Source organism: Hylobates moloch, unplaced genomic scaffold (assembly GCF_009828535.3).
Source record: "Hylobates moloch isolate HMO894 unplaced genomic scaffold, HMol_V3 SCAFFOLD_16, whole genome shotgun sequence".
NCBI classification, from domain to species: Eukaryota; Metazoa; Chordata; class Mammalia; order Primates; family Hylobatidae; genus Hylobates; species Hylobates moloch.
In genome coordinates this window covers 57,477,841-57,500,332 of record NW_026652291.1, presented here as the reverse complement: position 1 = coordinate 57,500,332, position 22,492 = coordinate 57,477,841, and the positions used below count along the sequence as shown (strand labels likewise).

Below are 22,492 nucleotides of genomic sequence, written 5' to 3'. Positions count from 1 at the left end.
AAGCAATTCTCCTGCCTCAGCCTCCAAGTAGCTGGGATTACAGATGCTCACCACCATGCCCGGCTAATTTTTGTATTTTTAGTAGAGACGGGGTTTCACCATGTTGGCCAGGCTGGTCTCGAACTCCCGATCTCCAGTGATCTGCCCGCCTCAGCCTCCCAAAGTGCTGGGATTACAGGTGTGAGCCACCATGCCCAGCCCATAGTTTCTTAATAATAATATTTTTAAGGTTTATATCAATTTTAGGCCGGGCGCAGTGGCTCACGCCTGTAATCCCAGCACTTTGGGAGGCCGAGGCGGGCAGATCATGAGGTCAGGAGATCAAGACCATCCTGGCTAACACGGTGAAACCCCGTCTCTACTAAAAATACAAAAATTAGCCGGGCGTGGTGGCGGGCACCTGTAATCTCAGCTACTCAGGAGGCTGAGGCAGGAGAATCACTTGAACCTGGGAGGCAGAGGTTGCAGTGAGCCGAGGTCACGCCATTGCACTCCAGCCTGGGTATCAAAGTCAGACTCCGCCCAAAAAAAAAAAAAAGGTTTATATCAATTTTAGAGGGTTAATTCGGTTAATACTGAATAATATAATTCCAATTCCATCTACAATTGAAAGATAAATTGCTATAAGTCAAATTATGTAGAAACCAAAATTAAAAAAAAAAAAGAGTGAAGGGGTGCCATTAATGCCCTCAGATTGTGGATGCTCAGAAAACCTCAACTATTACACATAACACATAACACTGTATCATATGGATTGAGTGACTATGTGGGTTCAATCTGCATAGTAAATATTGGGAAAATTCTTTTCTTTTAGATAAAAGTAAACATAAATAGGAGGTGTGATTTTCTTTTCCTGGACAGAGGTGCATTCGAACCACTTTAGAGGCCAGGCCTGTCAGTCCCTCACCGTGCCTTGTGCACCAGCCCACACCATCAGCAGCTTCATCAGGTAAATGGTGCTCCCTTTGTAAAGGGGATGTAAGTCTCATTTGAATTATAGCTGGAAGCTTTCAGCCCTCTGGAAGTCTTGGGATTCTCCAGTCATAATTTTTTTTTATTTTTTATTTTTGAGATAGAGTCTGTCTCTGTCACCCAGTGGCACAATCTTGGCTCACTGCAACCTCCACTTCCCAGGCTCAAGCAATCCTCCTGCCTCAACCTCCCAAGCAGCTGGGACCACAGACATCAACCACCATGCCCAGCTAATTTTTGTATTTTTGGTAGAGACGGGGTTTCATCATGTTGCTCCGGCTGGTCTCAAACTCCTGAGCTCAAGTGATTTGCCCACCCCAGCCTCCCAAAGTGCTGGGATTACAGGCGTGAGCCACGGTGCCTGGCCTCCAGTCATAATTCTGATTCACAAACTGTACGGAACAATTAAGTTGTATATGTACTGTAAATGAACTAGTGCATCCATTGTTGACTCAAGTTTTTTCAACTGTTACTATGTATAAAAGGTTTTCTAGATCATTTTTGATAAGAAATTAAGTCCAATATCATACTGGTGATATTAGAAAATAAACTGGACATTTATCCTTCAGATTGCAAAATTCACTAATTTCATTCCAAAAAAATGTTAACGAGTTATTAATGAGATCTATGGCCTCCAAAAAGGGTTCTGTATACCCAATTACATTTTATCTTATATTTTATACTTTTATCTTTTTTATATTTCCTTTTATTTATGTATATTTATTTTTGGCTGGGCACAGTGGCTTACATCTGTAATCCGAGCAATTAGAGACCGGCCTTGGCAACAAAGTGAGGCCCTGTTTCTAAAAAAAAAAAAAAAAAAAGGTACATATACATATATTCTTGTGTATCCTAAAAATTGTTTTTGTAGTATATGATTAAAAAAAAAAACTCTAGCCACCATGGGATTAGACTATGGGCATTTGCCTCAACCAGGATAAATGACATTAAAAGAATAAATTTACATGTCCTTACAATTTCAGGGACAATGGTTCTCAACCAGAGGGAGGAAGTGGAGATGGGTGCATATAGAATTATCTTCATATGGCCAGGTGTCACGCCTACAATCCCAGCACTTTGGGAGGCCGAGGCCGGTGGATTACTGGAGGTCAGGAGTTCAAGACCAGCCAACATGGTGAAACCCCATCTCTACTAAAAACACAAAATTAGCTGAGCATGGTGGTGTGCACCTGTAATCCCAGCTACTCAGGAGACTGAGGCAGGAGGCGGAAGTTGCAGTGAGCCAAGATTGTGCTGTTGCATTCCGGCCTGGGCAAAAAGAGCAAAATTCTGTCTCAAAAAAAAAAAAAAAGAATTATCTACATATACTGGCTTCTATCCAGGCCCCTTTATTCTACTCCACCCCAAGTGGTTTCAACTATCAGGGAAGAGGCTGTCAATTGGAGGCAGGTGTGTGTGTGTATGTGTGTTTGTGTGTGGGGGTGTGTGTGTGGGTGCAGTGGCTCACGACTGTAATTCCAGCACTTTGGGAGGCCAAGGTAGGAGAATTGCTTGAGGCCATGAGTTTGAGACCATCCTGGGCAACATTAGAAAGACCTTATCTCTAAAATTAAAAAAAAAAAAGTAAAAATTTTATAAAGCAAAAAATGAAAGAAAGAGCCTGCTATAGTTAAAAGTAGACCAAAAAAAAAAAAAAAAGAGAAAGAGAAAATTGAAGATAACTTGGTCCTCCCCTATTTGAATTCTGTTTTTCTGTATCAGTGTGGGCAAATTACCTAAAACTTCCATGTCCTAAATACAATATGAGGTTCTGTACAGATTCCAATATGCCATATGCCAGTCCTACCTTTTTTGGAATGAGTTACAGAGATATTGATACAAGTACAACGAGAGAGAAGGTACTTTTGTCATATGTTGATAAAATCTTGTGCATCACCTAACTACATCTGGTATAATGATCTATGATGCCAACATTACTCAAAGCAAGTACCACTGTTTACTTTGGTGTAGTCAATGGCAGACCTTATAAATCAAATCATTTTCAGTAATACAACTACCAGGCAAAATAATAACTTCATCATTCCACAGAGATCTTCTACTGAGGACCTAAAATGTGGAGGCATAAATGGGGAAGAGAAGGAGGGAATGTGATGGTCAAGGTCACTCTACCAATGAGTTCTTCCCAGACCGACGCTTTGTTCCCCCGTAGGCTCAGCTCCCGCTCCCAGGTCTCTGGCCTAGACAGCTTCATCCTCTTCCCAGCTCTGCTAGAATCCCAAGGCCCAGGAAGGCGACTTCGAGAAAAGAGCTGTAGGTTGGAGGGGTATCTGAGGATAGGGAAGAAAGAGGTCTATCATTTCAGAGTCAGCAAGAAAATAACTCAGAAAAGGAAAGGTGAATCATGTTTACAGGGCACGTCTGCCCAAATAGGCCTGAAAATAACTCGGAGAAGGAAAGGTGAGTCATGTTTACAGGTGAGTCAGAAAAGGAAAGTCAGCAATTGGAAAGTCAGTCATGTCTACGGGGCATGTCTGCCTAAAGTCATGTTGCTGGGTTTGAGAACTACTGGGATGGGGGCCATGGATGTTGAAGAGTTAAGGAATTACTTAGATGGAATGCATGCTCAGGGTGGAGCTCCTCACCTGTAACCCAGCAGGGCTTGAACGTGCTGGGCAGGCTCGTGGATGTGCAGTCGCTGAACCAGCTTCTTCAGGGTGAACCTTGGAGGATTCTTTTTCTCTGACACTGTATCACGGGCCTTCTCAAACTGTGGAAACATCCCCAAGTCCCACAGGGGTCCTTTCATCCATGACCATGGGAACTTTCTTCAATAAAGCAGATTCTAAGACCATCCTATCCCTATGTGGTAATTTCTTTCTTCAAAATAGATTTGGCCAAGGAGTAGGAATAGAGGGTACAAATCTCTGGCAACAAGAGCTCCCATGGTGAGCAGCACAGGGTGGCAGCTCTTTGGGGTCACCGTTTCATTCACACAAGCAGTTAACATGGGTTGACTGGCTTGTGAGAAACAAGGTGGGGATAGAATGAACACAGGACAGCTTTGTTTGTAGAGGAGGGGAAAGGGAAAATCAGCTCCGATTTAAATCACTAAGACTCTTAATAGATAAATAGAGAAACGAGCACAATGCAGGCTACGAGGAGTTTAAAAACTAAACGTAGGCCGGGCATGGTGGCTCACGCCTGTAATCCTAACACTTTGGGAGGCCAAGGCAGGTGGATCATTTGAATCCCAGCTACTCGGGAGGGAGGAGTAGGAGGTCAGGAGTTTGAGACCAGTCTGACCAACACGGTGAAACCCCGCCTCTACTAAAACTACAAAAAAATTAGCTGGGCGTGGTGGCGCATGTCTGTACTTCCAGCTACTCGGGAGGCTGAGGCAGGAGAATTGCTTGAGTCCAGGAGGTGGGGATTGCAGTAAGCCAAGACAGCACCACTGCACTCCAGCCTGGGCTACAGAGCAAGACTTCGTCTCAAAAAGAAATAAATAAATAAAAACTAAAAGTAGGTAGCTTTCAGAATCTTCTATGGTAGAAGAACTAAATTTAGGATATATTAATAGGATGAAGAGAAAAGACGAGTTGACCAACTGAGAATGTGTTTTCTCTTATAACGCTAATATATATTTTCCTAATCATCTGTTTTAATAATGATGATGGTAGTGATACCTAACACTTATTTACTTCCAGAAATTGTTAGAAATACTTTAAATATAGTAACTTATTTAATCTTTATGACAATTTAACAATGTAGGTTCTGCTTTATTCCCATTTAATCCATGAGAAAACTGAGGCAAGAGGGGTTAAATCATTTGACCAATGTCTCATAGCCAGTAAGGGGTGGATGGGAGATTCAAACCTGGGTGATGTGAATCCAGATTCTATGCTCTTAACTGCTAAGTACAATACTTTATTTGTCTGAAAGTAAAAAGATTTTGTTTGGTTTGTTTTTAAAACTTCCTGTGAAAGGTAAATATTTCATAATGTTTTTAACTCACTTATCCAACTTTACTGACATGTCACCTGGCAGTAAAATACAATACCAGCTGGGTGTGGTGGCTCACATCTGTAATCCCAGCACTTTGGGAGGTCAAGGCGGGTGGATCACGAGGTCAGGAGTTCGAGACCAGCCTGGCCAACATGGTGAAACCCCATCTCTACTAATAATACAAAAATTAGCCGGGCATGGTGGCACACGCCTGTAGTCCCAGTTACTCAGGAGGCTGAGGCAGGAGAATCACTTGAGCCTGGGAGGTGGAGGTTGTAGTGAGCCAAGACTGCACCACTGCAGCACTCCAGCCTGGGCCACAGTGCATGACTTTGTCTCAAAAAAAAAAAAAAAAAAAAAAAATACAATACCAAGGAGAGCGAAGTGAAAAAAAATAAAACCACATGCCTTTCCCAGTGCTCTCAGACTCTTACCCACAATCACAGCCAAGAATCCCCAGGAAGAAAGTATTTTTAACCCTAATAGAATTTTGTTCCTAAATATTAGTCCAGAAAAGATTGTACATGCACATATACAACCCCAGAAAAAGGGACTCACCTTTCTCTGCTCATCTCTAAGAAACACTATGTACCTTGGAAAAGGTCTGCGAGAAAATGGAGGCTCCATCCTCTGTAGGGACAGGAGAAGCAGTTTAAAAAAGGGAAATGGAGGCTGTCCTTGAAGAGACTCAGTCAATAGCCCTGAAGGTGCATCTCTACCAAAAAGGAAGTCAACTAGAAAAGAAGCCTGCCCTGCACCATATGCCCCCAAGCTCTACCCAGCTCCCCTGCATTTCTCTGACTCCCTTTGCTCCTGGTGTGGGACTCCCCAGCATCAGCATGCTCCCTCGTCTGGCCCTTCCTGGAGAAAAGGGGCGTGGGTCGAGGGCTGGGGCAGTGACTGACTGGAGAGCAGGGTGGCCGGCGGGGGCGTCTCTTGGCCCGGTGCTTCCGAGGGTTGTACTTAGCCAGCTGGTACTCGTCAAACTGAGCAAATTTGTCCGTCATGGCAGTACGGAGACAGGCGGGCAGGGGCACCAGCTTATTCTTATCTCCCTCAGCCAGGCTCTGTCAAAGAGAGAGGAGACCACTAGAAGCAAGACCCAAACCAACCCTCCAAAACAAAACGAGGCCGCTTCATGGAGATACATGAGAGCACAGAATAGTGAGCAAGTTCCCAGCCCTAGCCCCAAAATCACAATTTCTGTGGTACTGATTTTCATTTCTTCATTAGAAACATGAGGTCCTGGCTGGGCAGGGTGGCTCATCTTTACGCCTGTAATCCCAGCACTTAGGGAGGCCAAGGCCAGTGGATCACCTGAGGTCAGGAGTTCAAGACCAGCCTGGCCATCATGGTGAAACCCTATCTCTGCTAACAATACAAAAATTAGCCAGGCGTGGTGGTGTACGCCTGTAATCCCAGCTACTCGGGAGGCTGAGGAAGGAGAATCGCTTGAACCTGGGAGGCGGAGGTTGCAGTGAGCCGAGATCACACCATTGTACTCCAGCCTGGGCGACAAGAGTGAAACTTCGTCGCCAAAAAAAAAAAAAAAAAAAAAAAAAAAAAAAAAAAAAAAAAAAAAAAAAAAAAAAAAAAAAAAAAAAAAAAAAAAAAGCATGAGGTCCAGAATAAGACCATTTTTTTTTTCTCAAACTTTGGTCCACCAGCCCTTCTCAATCACATTCTACATGTTGGGCAACCCAGCCTAGTGGAGGGAGAAGCTGTCCTGTCTGGGCACCAATGCTGAGGAAAGCTGAGGGGAAGCCAAACTGCCTGAGAATTTTCTCCAAGGATGCAGTGAGCATAAGAGAAGGAATGAAGTGAAGGCCCAAGCTCAGGGAAATGAGTACCATACCTGGTAAAGCTCAGCCACCTGGATCCAGTCAGAAGGCAGCTGGACAATGGCACAGAAATATCGTCGCAGGTGGGGGCGACACGCCGGCAAGAAGGCAGCAATGGCCAAGATTTTATTGGCCACATTCCGGACGTTCAGCTGCTGCCTGGCATACAAAGATGCCTAGGACACAGGGTGAGAGGACTAGAATCTCAGTCACTCCTCCCGTAGCTTTCTGCCCTGAACTCACTTGCTGATTGAGTGTGCCTGTATAAAACCTTTCCTGAGCCCTCCACATTGTCCACAAAATACGAAGCCCAGGCAGCCTGACTTGGCATTCTAAGTCCTCCATACTCTATCCCTTACCCACCTTTCCAGCATATCTTCTTCTGAGTCTACTGACTGCCTTGTAAGTCAACCAGGCCTTTCCCTTCTTTGGAAGACCTCCTGCATCAATAGCTATCAAAAATTTACTCAGGGTTCAAATCATTTATTAAACCCGCCATTCTCCAAAGCATCACAGAAGCTATTTCCCACCACGCTCTTCTCTGCTTCAGAAATGTTCACTGTCTAATATTCCAGCTGTATTTGTATGACATTTGGAAAAGTATTTTGCTTCCCTAACAATACTATAAGCTCCTTGAGAGAATGGGTACTTGCTAAACAAACCAAGCCTAGTATACTCTTTCCCCCACTCTTCACTGGACCACAGGGACTAGGCCTCAGACTCACCCAGAAATCCTTCCTAAGAGAAGCTCCTCCCACCCCCAACATGAGGCTAGTCACCACCCTGCCACACACCATAACCACACCCCCGTCTACCAGCTTCACGCCCCCATCCCTTCCTTCACACCTCAATACCTTGAGGATAAACTCAGGCTCTAGGAGGGCAAGTTCACGACAGATTTCAAAAATGGCAGTCAGGATGGGGTCAGATGCATCGTTCGTGTTTACTTCTGAGACCAGAGTAGAGCACAGCAAGCTCAGTAGAGCCATCTGGGAATTGAGAAAGAGGGAAGATATGAGAAGAGAGGTAACAAGGACCAACTGAAGCATCCATGCAGACTAACTTACAAAGTCAAAGACAGAGAGAATGGACTCGAGATGTGGAGTCCAATTGAGAACTTACACAAGGGGATTAGCGCCAGGCATGGTGGCTCACATCTGTAATCCCAGCACTCTGGGAGACTGAGGCGGGCAGACCACCTGAGGTCAGGAGTTCAAGAGCAGCCTGGCCAACAGGGCGAAGTCCCGTCTCTACTGAAGATACAAAAATTAGCCAGGCATGGCAGTGCATGCCTGTAATTCCAGCTACTCAGGGAGCTGAGGCAGGAGAATAACGAACTCCAGAGGCAGAGGTTGCAATGAGCTGGGATTATGCCATTGCACTCCAACCTAGGCGACAGAGTGAGACTCCATCTCAAAAAAAAAAAAAAAAAAAGAAAAGAAAGAAAAGAGAGAAAGGAAAGAAAAAAAGAAAAGGAAAATAAAAGAAAAAAGACAAGGGGATTAGGAAGTGAGAAATAAGAGCTAGGTTGTATCCCTATCTTCCCCTTCCAACTGGGGAGGGGACCTGGTTCAAGTACTCCACCGCCAACCTCCCCTCCACACCATTAACCTTTCCCCAACTCTTGAACTTTTACCTTCTTTTCCTGAAGGACATGGTCAGTAGGCTCTGGATGAGATTCAGAGTCTCCAGAGGTGAGCTTCACGGCCAGATCCTCCACCTCCTCCTCCTCTCCCAAGCTCAGACTATAAGAAGGCATTTGGGTCTCTGCCGTTTTCTTCTCTTCTGAATCAAACCAACGACCCTGGGGATAGTAGTGGCAGTTATGAATCACAGCATGTATCCACAGCTCCTCAAACCCAGATGGGTCTGAAGGCAGCACCAGACCACGGGAAAAGTCTACATCTTCATTAATAGCACCTCTAATCTCCTCTCCCTTCACACACCAGCACTGATGTGTCCTGTCTGACTTACTGCTCTCACACACCACCTTGCTCTACTCAACCTTTGGAGCCTTCACCCACATGCTTCACGATCTGCCCCTGCTTTCATCTCTTCATTGATGTCACAACCTGGGAGCATGGGGCTCTTCACACACCTTTTAGGATATTAGTAAGATGTTTTGGGGGTCAGAAGAAAAAGGGCAAAGCCTCATATTAATCCCCCAGCAGCCATGGGCTGCTTAACCTCTCTGAACCTCAGCTTTCTCTCATTCACTACCACGTATCTAATAGGGCCACTAGGAAACTAAATGGAGTGATATATGTATGTATGACTCTTTGCAAAATGCAAAGCCCTAAATCAATGTAAGATGGCAGCAGTTGTAATCCTGATAACAACCCTGTGAAGTAGATTTTCATTAAATTCATTTTAAAGGTGAGGAAATTGAAGCTCTAAAGGGTTAAGAGGTTGCCCAAGGTTGCATAGTTTGTAATTGGCAGAGACAGAAGAGGGTTCAGATTAGCCTTGTCCCTCAACCCGAAACACAAGTATATACAGAAGCAATGTGTGTCTGTCTAGTGATTCTGAACTGTATACTAAATGTAGGCATGTAGATGGGTAAAAGTGGACATGTATTTGCACATGCACAGACAATTAAGTGGTCTCTGGTATAAGCCCTGATAGGGCTGTTGGAAAATTAATTAGCAGACGTATCTCATGCCTGATCTCAAAAGCACCTAACTGACTCTGCAATAGTAACGTTAAGCTGGCTCTTCTGAGCAGAGGCTTCCTAAGGACAGGGACTGTTTTTTGTTGTGGTCTTTTGGGCTTTCATTTTTTTGAGACACAGTCTCTCTCTGTTGCCCAGGCTGGAGTGCAGTGATGCAATCTCGCCTCCCAGTTTAAGCAATTCTCATGCCTCAGCCTCCCAAGTAGCTGGGATTACAGGTGCATGCCACCACACCCGGCTAATTTTTGTATTTTTGGTAGAGACGGGGTTTCATCATGTTGCCCAGGCTGGTCTCGAACTCCTGGACTCAAGTGATCCACCCGCCTTGGCCTCCCAAAGTGCTGGGATTACAGGCATGAGCCACCACACCCAACCAGGACAGGAATTGTTTTTGATCTATTGCACAAAATCTCCAAAGTAGATAGGCAATAAAAGTAACGATGCCAGTGAAGATGGTCCTGCAACAAAGGGCACCTTCGGAGAGGCTCTGAGGAGAGAAGATAGCCAGACACAGGCAGCACAGAGAGAAACTGAGACACTGAAAGCTAGAGACAACAGCATACAACAGACATGGCTGGGGTCAAGATGAGTGCCTGGAGCTATTACCAAAGTTGCTTCCTGAGCTGTCTCTGTGGCAGAGATGGACTTCAGGGCTATAGGGCAGGTTGAAAGGTTTAGTCCCTTAGAGAAATGCTGAGCCCTCCAACCTGGAGGCTCAGAGAGCAGGCAATTGCTGTTGTTCACACGGTACAAATCAGCTTGCGTCATGTGAGATATCTGTAGACTCTGGAACAAGGGGCTGGCAGACACAGTGCTCTTTAGACTAGGGAGGGTGGCCAGGCACTGGTTCTCCAAGGAGAGGATGTCTGGGTGGGTAGACACATATCCATGTGGTTTTTCCCTGGTCTTCAGGTCAGGAAGCGTGGCTAGGCACTGGTTCTTCAAGGAGAGGATATCTGAGTGGGTAGATACATGCTGATGTAGTTTCTCCATGGGCTGTAAGTCAGGGAGCATAGCCAGGCACCGGTTCTCCAAAGAGAGGATGTCTGGATGGGCAGACACATGCCCATGGAGTTTTTCCATGGCTGAAACTTGGCTTGTATGTGCCTAGAAGGAGAGAAAGACAGGAGATGAGCACCTGGCTGCACTGAGCGTGTATTTGCATGACAGCATATCTTCCCCACAGCCCTCCTGATAATGCCAATGATTTGTGGGTAGAAAACAACCAATGTTGTTTTTCCCAGGACTGGGTTCATCCAAAGAATATTCTAAGAGAGAGGGATAGGGAAAAGGTAACGCAGAGGCTTAAGAGCAGAGAAATTAAGAAAAGGCCAGGTGCAGTGGCTCATGCCTGTAATCCCAACACTTTGGGAGCTGAGGCAAGAGGATTGCTTGAGCCTGAGAGTTTGAGGCAAGCCTGGGCAACACGGTGAAACCTCATCTCTAGAAAGTTTTAAAAAAATAAAAAATATTTCTTAAAAAAAAAAAAAACAAAAAAACAGGCCGAGAGCGGTAGCTCACGCTTGTAATCCCAGCACTTTGGGAGGCCAAGGCAGGCGGATCACGAGGTCAGATCGAGACCACGGTGAAACCCCGTCTCTACTACAAATACAAAAAATTAGCCGGGCGTGGTGGCGGGCGCCTGTAGTCCCAGCTACTCGGAGAGGCTGAGGCAGGAGAATGGCGTGAACTCGGGAGGCGGAGCTTGCAGTGAGCCGAGATTGCGCCACTGCACTCCAGCCTGGGCAACAGAGCAAGACTCCGTCTCAAAAAAAAAAAAAAAAAAAAACAAAAAGGAATGGCTGGAGAGGAAGGGACATGCCTTCTCATAAGAAGGTAAAGGAGACCCAACCCCCCTGACCCCCGCTGCAGGACTATCAGTTTGATCCCTACTTAGTAGAGAGGCCTCGCAATATAATCTGGACTGTGGGTTCGTAGCTCCAGAGAAACAGGTACTTTAATCAAGTTGTCAATATTCACCACCTCAGCTTCCTTGCCTCCTATTCACTCTTTAACCAACTAAATGGGATCCTGTCCCCACCAGTCCACAAGTCCTCTTAGGTAACCAAGGAACTTTTCGTTACTCCCATAAATAAATACATCTTGGCCTTTATCTTATTTCACCCCTCAAGTAGAATATGACATTGTTGATTACTCTCTCATTAAAACTCTGTCTTCCTTTGCTTTCCATGATGCTACTGTCCTGATTTTCTTCTTAAAACTATTCTGGCTAGATCTTCTTAGGGATTCTTTCTCTGCCATTTCTTAACATCAATGCTCCTTGTGGTTCTATTCTAATCCTTGTACATACTTTCCTGGGGTGGTCTCACCCACTATGTGGCTCCAAATGACATTTCTATGCTGGCGACTCACAGATCTATTCCTGGACCTAGAGCTCCCTTCTGAGCTTCATATTCACTTATCCATTTGCCTGTTGGACATCCCCACTGGATGACTCAAAGGTGCTCCAAATTCCACAGATCCTAAATGTATCATCTTTCTCCTTCTCATATCTCTGCCCCAAATCCATTCCCCTTCCTTTGCCCCCTCTGCCTCCTGGAGTTTGAAGTGAGACAGACTTTAGTTTGAATCCTCCTTTACCTTGGAATCTTGGTTGGATAAGATACTTAAATTCTCTGTGTCTCTAGGGTTTTCTCATTTATAAAATTAAGAAAAATGCTTACCTCACAGAGTTGTTATAGAAATAAATGGGAAAAAAATATTAGGCACTTTGAGCATTGCCTGGCACTAAGTGTTCAATATAGAAGCTATTATTATTTGTTATTATTATCCAGTAAACTACTAAATCCTATTGATTCTGCTCCCTCAGTGTCTCTCAAATCTATCCAATTCTCTCCATTCCTCCTGCCACCACCTTTGTTGAAACCCTTTAATCCATGTGGTGACATACTGTATATAGATTTGTCTAAAGGACCTCCCTGCTAGAGCCAGATGTGGTAGCCTGTAATCCCAGCGACTCTCGAAGGCTGAGGCAGGAGGATCACTTGAGCCCAGGAGTTTAAAACCAGCCTGAGTTACACAGTGAGACTCCTTTTTTTTTTGAGACAAAGTCTTGCTCTGTCACCCAGGCTGGAGTGCAATGGCACAATCTTGGCTCACTGCAACCTCCACCTCCCAGGTTCAAGCCATTCTGCCTCAGCCTCCCAAGTAGCTGGAATTACAGGCGCCCACCACTATGCCCAGCTAATTTTTTTTTTTTTTGTACTTTTAGTAGAGACAGGGTTTCACTATGTTGGCCAGGCTGGTCTCGAACTCCTGACCTTGTGATCCGCCCACCTCGACCTCCCAAAGTGCTGGGATTACAGGCGTGAGCCACTGCACCTGGCCAACTCCTTTTTTTTTTTTAAAGCATGTTTGCTTATTAGCCCACTTGCTAATTGTTTCTCCTTTGTTTTGTTTTTTTTTTTTTGCTTTTTGTTTTTTGAGACAGAGTCTCACTCTATTGCCAGGCTGGAGTACAGTGGCACAGTCTCAGCTCACTGCAACCTCGACTTCCCGGGTTCAGGTGATTCTCCTGCCTCAGCCTCCCAAGTAGCTGGGATTACAAGTGCACGCCACCACACCCAGCTAATTTTTGTATTTGTAGTAGAGACGGGGTTTCACCATGTTGGTCAGAATGGTCTTGGTCTCCCGACCTCATGATCCACCCACCTGAGCCTCCCAAAGTGCTAGGATTACAGGCGTGAGCCACCGCACCCAGCCTAATTGTTTCTCTTTACTGAAATAAAACTCCTTAAGGTAAGGGCTCCTTTGTCTTGCTCCCCTCTGCATCCTCAGCATCACACACAAAACCTGACTTCTGGTCACTTCCCAGCATCATCTCTCACTAACACCCCAATCTAACTGTCAGCACTCTAAGCTTCAATCATACAAATTTTATTTAGCTTTTTAATTGCCAAGGTATCTCTTGACTATGGGCCTTTGCACAGGCAGATCCCTGGAACACTCTTTCTTCTACTAACACCACCCCTCCTTTACAAGGCCAAATGCTACTTTCCTCTCACTCTACAGGCTTCAGTTTCATCATCAATTCCTCCAAAAAGCCTGTGCTGACACCAAGCCCCAGTCTGGTTTAGGTGGCCTTCTCCTTGTTTTCACAACACCCATACTTCCCCTATCATAGAGCATATCACCTGTTGGTCTTTCTTCCCAATAGATCATGAAGTTCCTGAGGAGAGAGACCCTTTTAGCCTTGTTAACCATTGTTCCCACAATTGCTGGTCAGTGGGATTCAGAGGCGTTTGAGAATCTGGTAAAAGCTATGGAGCTTTTTCACAGAAAAAAAAAAAAAAAAAAAGAGTATATACTGTTTTGTGCTCAATTTTCAGAGTGTCTATGAAGCCCATTTATGGACCTCCCAGGATCTCCATAAACTGCAAATTAGAAACCTCTGCCTAACAGAATGCTTGAATTATACCTTCAGGAACCTATTTTCCGGCCGGGTGTGGTGGCTCACACCTGTAATCCCAGCACTTTGGGAGGCTGAGGTGGGAGGATCACTTGAGGTCAGGAGTTCAAGACCAGCCTGGGCAACATAGTGAGACCTCTATTAAAAAAAAAATATAAAGGAATGTATTTTCTTTTTTATTTGGACAAAGGCTAATCTCTCATTCATATGTAAATATTTTGGGAATAATATTGTTAAGTCAACCACCTAAACTTAGTGTGAAAAAGGTTAGGGACAGGAGTACAGAACACTTCCAAGAAGACCTGAATGACTAACAATCCAGGACCAAAAAGGACAACAATATCTCACTGGACGTCAGTGTGACAAACACATAAAAAATGATGGCTTCTGTGCCCTATACACTTTGCTCATGTCGTTGCCCTATATAAGCCCCCAAGGAAAGGAGTGGGGAAACTCAGAATTGACTCAGATATTTTTTTTAAAGAGATCTCAAACCAAAAATAAACAGAAAAATAAGGACAGTTTATGTGAGCAACATAGTGAGACTGTCCTGTCCTTAAAAGGACAGTCTCACTATTTTGCTCATTTTATTTTTTTGCACCCTGGAGTTTTTGAAAGGAGATTCAGCTGAACCACAAATGGAAAGTTCAAGTTCTGTCCCCACTTCCATCTCTAGTTCCCTTCTCTGGAAGTAAACATTGCGAACAGTTTTATACTAACAGTTTCACAGTTTCTATGCATATACAAATACACGCCTTCACCATCACCACTGCTTTTGCTTTACACAAACAGGGTCACATTCTGCACTTAGTATATCTCAGAGACCTTGCCCTGTGAGCACATTAATACCCACCTCACTCTTTCCTTTTTTTTTTTTTTTTTTTCTTGAGGCGGAGTCTGGCTCTGTTGTTCACCTCACTGAAATCGCTGCCTCCCGAGTTCAAGCGATTCTCCTGCCTTAGCCTTCCGAGTAACTGGGATTACAGGCGCCCACCACCATGCCCGGCTAATGTTTTGTATTTTCAGTAGAGAGGGTTTTCACCATGTTGGCCAGGCTGGTCTCAAACTCCTGACCTCAGGTGATCCCCAACCTCCGCCTCCCAAAGTGCTGGGATTACGGGCGTGAACCACCGCGCCCGGCCTCCACCTCACTCTTCAAGTGGCTGTATGGTAGTCTAGCACATTTAAGCACAGTCTGGGTTTCTATTATTACAAACGGTTCTCATACTACCATTTGTTGGTGACAGCCACTGTCCCCTTTCAATGGGCACATAGGGCAAGGAAGTAAGAGGGGATGATTCTCACGTGGTCTCTCTTCCTGTCCCTCCCTCTCCCTCAGCCTTTTCCTCCTCCTTTCTCACCTCCCTTTTCACGCAGTATACACTCCCTCCCCTTCCCGGAGCCGCCGGGAGGAGCAGGGTGGATGCACCCCTAGCTGAGTCTCGGGTGGTTCCTAACCGGCCCCGCCAGGCCCTTCCCACCCAGCTCTCAGCCTCAGAGCCCAGCGCCCTAGACCCAGGGCCAGGGCAAGTTCTGCCTGCGCTCGGACCCTACCTTAGACTGGGGCTGGAGACCCTGGGTGCCTGACCTGGGGCGTCCGATTCCCGCAGCAGGAAGCAGAAACTTCGCTCTGGATTCTGCTAGTGGGAAGGGTAGCAGCCGGGGGAGGAGCCGGATGCGGATCTGGGAAGAGACAGTGAGGGCGGAGAGTCTCGGGCCCGGGCGGGGCGCAGCAGCTGCTGGAAGGGCAGCGAGCCGAGGGCCGGGCAAGACGACATGCCAGGCCGGCGACGCGAATGCCCAGGACCCCTGCAGCCTTTTCTGGGGCCCGAGTTTAGTTTGTTATTGTTTCTCTTTTTTTCCCTTTCTGGTTCTATTTTCTCCCGTCCCTAGGGCTTCCCCCTCTACCAAATTCGTCTCCTCTGGCTAATTTTCGTCTTTTTTTCTCCCATTAACTCTTCAAACACCGTTTCCTGGAAAAGATTTTAGCAAGTTCGCTGCCTATCTGTACACCTCTCCTTCCTAGTATCAAAGACGGTCAGACTCAATTCATCCTAAAGTTCCTTTAAGGAACTCCCTAAAAGGAGACGGAAAGCGGAAAGCAACCACCTGTAACCAAGTGTAGACATCAGTCAATCAAAGTTCGCTGAACTGAGAGCAAGTCCCTCCCCTCCTGTTGATCAGAAATCACACAGAATCTATCTGGAGCCATCCTGAATGATTAATGCTGAACCCTTTGCAGGAAGATGGAACCAGGCTTAGGAAAGAGACAAGTGACCCTTAGGTTCATAAAGAGAGGACCAAACATAGTAGCAGGAGAAATATGCTTTCTGCCTTTATATAAAGCAGATTAGCTGTCTTCTGGAAAATATCATTGCATTCCTTAGAGAGTTACCCTTGAGCCTCAGGTAACAGCTGAGCTTCCGCTCAGAATTGAGGGCATTTTACCCTCTATTAACTGAGCCAGTACCCCTTTCCTTCCTTAGAAACCTCCATTGCCACCCACCCCATCAGTCCCAACACTCCCTGCAATGGTCTTTATGTTCGTGTCGCCCCAAAATTTATATATTGAAACCCTAATCCCAATGCGATGGTATTTAGGGTGGGATCTCTCGGAGGTCATTAGGTCATGGAATTTAGAATACTCATAAATGGGATTGGTGGCCTCATAAGGAGAGACGGAAGAGCTAGCTAGCTCTTTTTCCACGATACGAGGATACAAGAAAACAGCCATCTGCAATCCCAAGGAAGGCCCTCATCTTCAGACGCAGACCATGTTGGCAATCTGATCTTGGACTTCCATTCTCTGGAACTGTGAGAAATAATATTTGTTGTTTAAGCCACCCAGCCTACGGTAATTTGTTATAGCAACCCGAACTAAAACATTTCCTTCTTATAACAAATACTTTAAAGCTCCTTTTATTTTCCTGAAACATAATTCATAAAGAATGTAACTTACCTCCACACACAATTTTAAACAAAAATTTAAAGACAAAAAGTAGAGACAGGGTTTTGCTATGTTGCCCAGGCTCTCTACCTCCAGGACTCAAACAGTCCTCCTACCTTGGCCTCCCAAAGTGCTAGGATTACAGGCATAAGCCACCATGCCTGGCCAAAAAATTAGTAAAATCACTTAAAGAGATATAAAGGAGTCTACAGCCATACCACCCTGAATGCGCCCGATCTCCTTTGATCTTGGAAGCTGAGCAGGGTTGGGCTTGGTTAGTACTTGGATGGGAGATAAAAGGAATGGTAGAAGGAATATGACTTATAATTAAATACTATGTGTTTAGACATGTAAATGCTTGTGCATAACATTCAAGAAGACACAATGCGGTACTCAGATATATGCATCTCTATATAAAATCACCTGGAATGTAACAGCTACAAATGCAGAATGATACAGGCATTATAATGGCAATTCAAATACCATGAACAGAATTACTGATGTGGTATGATTTTCCAGAATACTAAATAACTTTTGGCAGATTTTCAAACAAAACAAGGTATGATCATCCCATGATTTTCATGGTAGTTTCATCCCTGGAAAGTTCAGTGTGTATTAAAACTATGCATAAAATAAAAAAAAAATAAAAAAAATAAAAAAAAAACTACGCATAAAATACCTTGTGTTTATATTTAAAATTAAATTATGGTCAGGCACGGTGGCTCACACCTGTAATCCCAGCACTTTGGGAGGCCAAGGTGAGCAGATTACCTGAGGTCAGGAGTTTGAGACCAGCCTGGCCAACATGGTGAAACCTTGTCTCCACTAAAAATACAAAAACTAGCCAGGCATGGTGGTGGCCGCCTGTACTACTCGGGAGGCTGAGGCAGGAGAATGGCTTGAACCCAGGAGGTGGAGGTTGCAGTGAGCTGAGAGCACACCACTGCACTCCAGCCTGGGTGACAAGAGCAAAACTCCGACTCAAAGAAAAAAAGAAAAAAATTAAGTTAGATCCTAATTAAAATCAGTTTTCAGCTACATGAATGACCGGCAAGTTATTCAAAGTTAAAGATGCGGAAATGTCACTCATTGTGTGGTAGTGTCCTAAACAGTTCCTGAATGTTGAGCTATCCTGGGCCCTACCCATTTAAATGTGTAAAATCATCCTAATTATTGTGAAAGCCAAAAACACCCCCTAGAGGGCAGTGCCACTCACATCGAAAACCATCATTAGCCGTCTGTTTAGAGGAGAAAGAGAGGAGTTTGGTGAGGGAACACAAGAGCTAGGAAACCTGAAAGAAAGGGTTATGTGAGGTGACAATAGTGGGAGCATACTGAGGAGAAGAAAGTGAGGGGAGGGATTGAAGGAGTCCACACAGGGCCTTTCTTCTGAAGGCCAGCTTTATAAGGCCTCTTCCCCATAGAATATACCTTAGATAATAATCCCAACCTCAAGACCTCGTAGTCTGTGACTCTCTGTGGGAAACATCTGCCCCACCAGTGAAAGAACAGCATATGCAAGCCCTTCCATCATATTCCCATAAATATCAGACCTGAGAAGACTGGCAATACAGGAGGGAAGGCAAATTGGTGATGGCTTCCTGATTGGCTTTGAGGATCTAGTTTTACTTTCTGGTTTCCTGAAGCAGCAAAGAGATTCAAGGCCAGCAAGCCTTGTACATTGGAACTACCTGGAGATCTTTTAAAAATTCCAAAGTCCAGGCCACACCCCAGACCAATTAAATCGCAATCACCCAGAGTAGGACCCAGGCATCAGTAGTTTTTGAAGTTTCCTAGGTGCTATGGTCTGAATATGTCCCCCAAAATTCATCTTGAAACTTGATCTGCAATGTGATAATATTAAGGGTTGGGGTCTTTAGGAGGGATTAAGTCGTGAGAGCAGAGCCCTTATGAATGGAGTTTGCAGCCTTATAAAAGGGCTAGAAGAAACCAGCAATCACTCCTTTGTTTGCCCTTCCACCTTCTGCCATGAGAAGATACAGCAAGAAGGTTTGTTCTCGCCAGACACCAAATGCTAGTGCCTTGATCTTGGACTTCCCAGCTTCCAGAATTATGAGGAATAAATTTCTATTATCTATAAAATTACCCAGTCTCAGGTATTTTGGTATAGCAGCACAAATGGATGGAGACATCAGGTGATACTAATGTGCAGAAAAGTTTAGGAACCTCTGCTCGAGGGTCTCACTAATCAAAGTATGGGATTGTGGACCACAACATCAACATCACCTTGTTGCAAATGCAGATTCTCAGGCTCTACCCCAGATCTACTGAATCAGAATCTTTTAACAATATTTCCAGGTTATTCCCACTCACATTAAAGTTTGAGAAACATTGATCCAGACAAGTGGGGTGGAACCTGAGAATCTATATTTCCAAACACTGGGGTCAGGGCCCAGTGATTTGTATTTTAACAAGTTCTCTGGTTGGTTTTGGTACATGCTTAAATTTAAGAACCCCTGATTAGGCAGGGTGTGGTGGCTCATGCCTATAATCCCAGCACTTTGGGAGGCCGAGTAGGCAGATCACTTGAGCTCAGGAGTTTGAGACCAGCCTCAGCAACATGGTGAAACCCCGTCTCTACAAAAAATGCCAAAAAAAAAAAAAAAAAAAAATTAGCTAGGCATGGTGGCGCACACCTGTAGTCCTTGCTACTTCTGCAGCTGAGGCAGGAGGATTGCTTGAGTCTAGGAAGTCAAGGCGGCAATGAGCTGTGTTCCTGCCCCTGCAACCTGGGTGACAAAGCAAGACTTTGTCTCAAAAAAAAAAAAAAAAAGCTCTGATTAAAACGAAGATTGTTGCTCATCTCTTTTGAAAATTTCTGATTCAGTAGGTAGGTCTGAGGTGGAACCTGAGAATTTGCACTTCCAGCAATTTCTCAGGTAATCATGACTCTTATCTCTGATCTGAGGTAAACATTTTAAAAACTATTAATCTAGGATGATTACCTAAACAGGAGAGATAGTTACTACCTACCACATGGCAGAGGTAGGTAGTAAATAATGCACCTGTCACACTTGAATTGCACATAAAAATTAAAAATGTGGCCCAATTCCCAGATATTCTGTTCCAATCACACAGCCACTGAATGATCCCTGAAGGACATTTCAGCTGTGTTTTGAGGTGTCAGATAAACTATTTCTGCCTTGCAACAGAGAAAACCTTTCAACTGGCAAGATGTTCACAATGTTCAAATTCAGCTTTTCATACCCGTAGGAAGTGCTAGTCATATTGCCAATATTTGCTTCTTTGAGTCATGCCTTCCTAAGTTAGCCATTCCCTTGAGTTGAAGCAATCTTTCTTCAGATTACTATCATTACAGTAAATCAGGAGTTTTGCCAACCAAATAACTATACCAGGGCGGAAAGATGTGCCATTTCCCACTGGAATGAAATCACTTAACTCTCACAGAACCATCTTACATTCCTTATTTGCAAGTTCTTAAAGGACCATTCACTTTCTCCTGCATATAGGCCTACACCACCTTACTGTTGATCAGTAGCATTGAGCTGCAATGGCCAACTGATGGGTGTAGTATCCAGACTGATTTGTCTCTGGGACAAAGGAGTGCCACCCCCTCAGTCTTCCCTGTTGGGAAGGGTCCTACCACCTATTAAAATTGCTCACTTGTGGTCAGTTTTCTTGCACGTTCATTGTCCTCCTCTACTTTGATCAACAAACATCTGCTAATCCCCTGTCAAATAATAGTGCTAGTACATGGGTAAAATGTATACAACATGCCTTCTTCTCAAGACTTCATCATCTTGTAGAGATAGACACATGTAGAAGTCACAAAAATACAAGGCAGATAAAGAGAAGTGCTATAATGGACTAAGAAACAAACTATAGGGTTATATAGGTGAGAGCAAGGATCTCGAGCAACTCCCTGGAGAGATGGACTTTGAACTGGGAAGGGCAGGCCTCTGATAGGCTGGGAGGGGAGTGACCAGTAGGAAGTGGAAAGGCCATTTGTTTTACCTGATTTTTTTCTTCTTTGTGAATGATTACCTTTAGATTCACAGTATGTGTTTGTTTGACCTAACCATCACAACTTAAAGCATCACACAAGCCGTGATATGTGGACAAGCACACACTTACTGGATAGCCACTTATCACCTCAGACAAGCCCTTCTGGGCCATCTGAAAGCAGATTACAAGAACCTCAGTGTCTTCTCTCCCTTCTGACTCTTCTGAATCAAAACAACCCTGCATTTGGCCTCTGGTCTGTTGACATTTGCCAATATCTTTCTTCATCTTTCTTTTTCTTTTTTTTTTTTTTGAGGCAGAGTCTTGCTGTGTCGCCCAGGCTGGAGTGCAGTGGCACGATCTCGGTTCACTACAACCTCTGCCTCCTGGGTTCAAGCAATTCTCCTGCCTCAGCCTCCCGAATAGCTGGGATTACAGGCACCCACCGCCATGCCCGGCTCATTTTTTGTATTTTTAGTAGAGACAGGGTTTCACCATCTTGGCCAGGCTGGTCTCAAACTCCTGACCTCAGGTGATCCGCTCGCCTCGACTTCCCAAAGTGCTGGGATTACAGGCGTGAGCCACCGTGCCCGGCCTCTTTCTTCATCTTTCTTTAAGGACATTCCTCACTGACTAGTCTCCCTAATCAGGTATGGTAACTAAAATCGGCCACAAATTCTTTGCTTCCTTTCCCATTGAGAGGCAGAGTCTAATTCCTTCTTGAAACTGGGCTGACCTGGTCACTTGCTTGACCAATATAATGTGGCAGCAGTTGCATTCTGGGACTTCTGAGGCTAGGTCAAAGGAAACTTGCACTTCCTCCAGGACTCTGGAACACTCCCTTGGGAAGCCTTGAGCTGCCATGTGAGTCCAACTACCCTAAGACTGCCACTCTAAAGAGGCCACACGTAGGTGTTTCAATTAACACACTCAACTGAGCTCAGCCTTCTAGCCGTCTCCACCAGGGTACCAGACATGTGCCCTGTCTGGTGCCCTGGTGGAGAAAGAAGCTGTCTTAAGTTTTCAGATCAGTTCATCTACCAATTGTCTATCATCAAGTAACTTCCACTAATGACACATGAAACAGAAGAATCATCTAGTGGAAGCCTGCCTAAATTTAGTGAAGTCAGTTACACGTAAAATTGTGAGATATGATTAAATGGTTGTTTTAAGTCACAAAGTTTTGGACAGCAAACGATAACTGGTACATTAGGCCTGCAAAATATAAGACAGTTTACATCAGGGTACTCTGTAATCATCCTTTTTTTTTTTTTTTTTGAGGCAAAAACAGTACACCTGATCTCAAAAAGGATTTGAGTCCTGCTTTTGGATGGGATGAGGCAGAGGTAATTGGAAGTAAAATTTGGATTTCAAAATAGTGAACTTGGTGCCGGGCACAGTGGCTCACACCTGTAATCCCAGCACTTTGGAAGGCAGAGGCAGGCAGATCACCTGAGGTCAGGAGTTCGAGACCAGCCTGGCCAACATGGTAAAACCTCGTCTGTACTAAAAATACAAAATTAGCTGGGTGTGGGGGCATGCACCTGCAATCCCAGCTACTTGAGAGGCTGAGACTGGAGAATTGCTTGAACCTGGGAGGCGGAGGTTGCAGTGAGCCGAGATCCTGCCACTGCACTCCAGCCTAGGCAACAAGAGTGAAACTCTGTGTCAAAAAAAAAAAA

The 22,492-nt window shown here is 44.8% G+C and overlaps 1 protein-coding gene across 1 annotated transcript in view; it reads right to left on the bottom strand.

Moving 5' to 3' along the window:
* Positions 1–22,492, bottom strand: part of TEP1 (telomerase associated protein 1) — a 63,574-nt gene that overhangs the window by 32,047 nt on the left and 9,035 nt on the right. Inside the window, exons 3-10 of the mRNA XM_058429395.1 lie at positions 10,057–10,557; positions 8,416–8,583; positions 7,634–7,768; positions 6,794–6,955; positions 5,844–6,005; positions 5,497–5,568; positions 3,576–3,700; positions 3,103–3,260 (exon numbers count right to left, since the gene is read on the bottom strand). Of these exons, the coding sequence (XP_058285378.1) occupies positions 3,103–3,260; positions 3,576–3,700; positions 5,497–5,568; positions 5,844–6,005; positions 6,794–6,955; positions 7,634–7,768; positions 8,416–8,583; positions 10,057–10,557 (1,483 nt within the window). The remainder of the gene's footprint in view (positions 1–3,102; positions 3,261–3,575; positions 3,701–5,496; positions 5,569–5,843; positions 6,006–6,793; positions 6,956–7,633; positions 7,769–8,415; positions 8,584–10,056; positions 10,558–22,492) is intronic.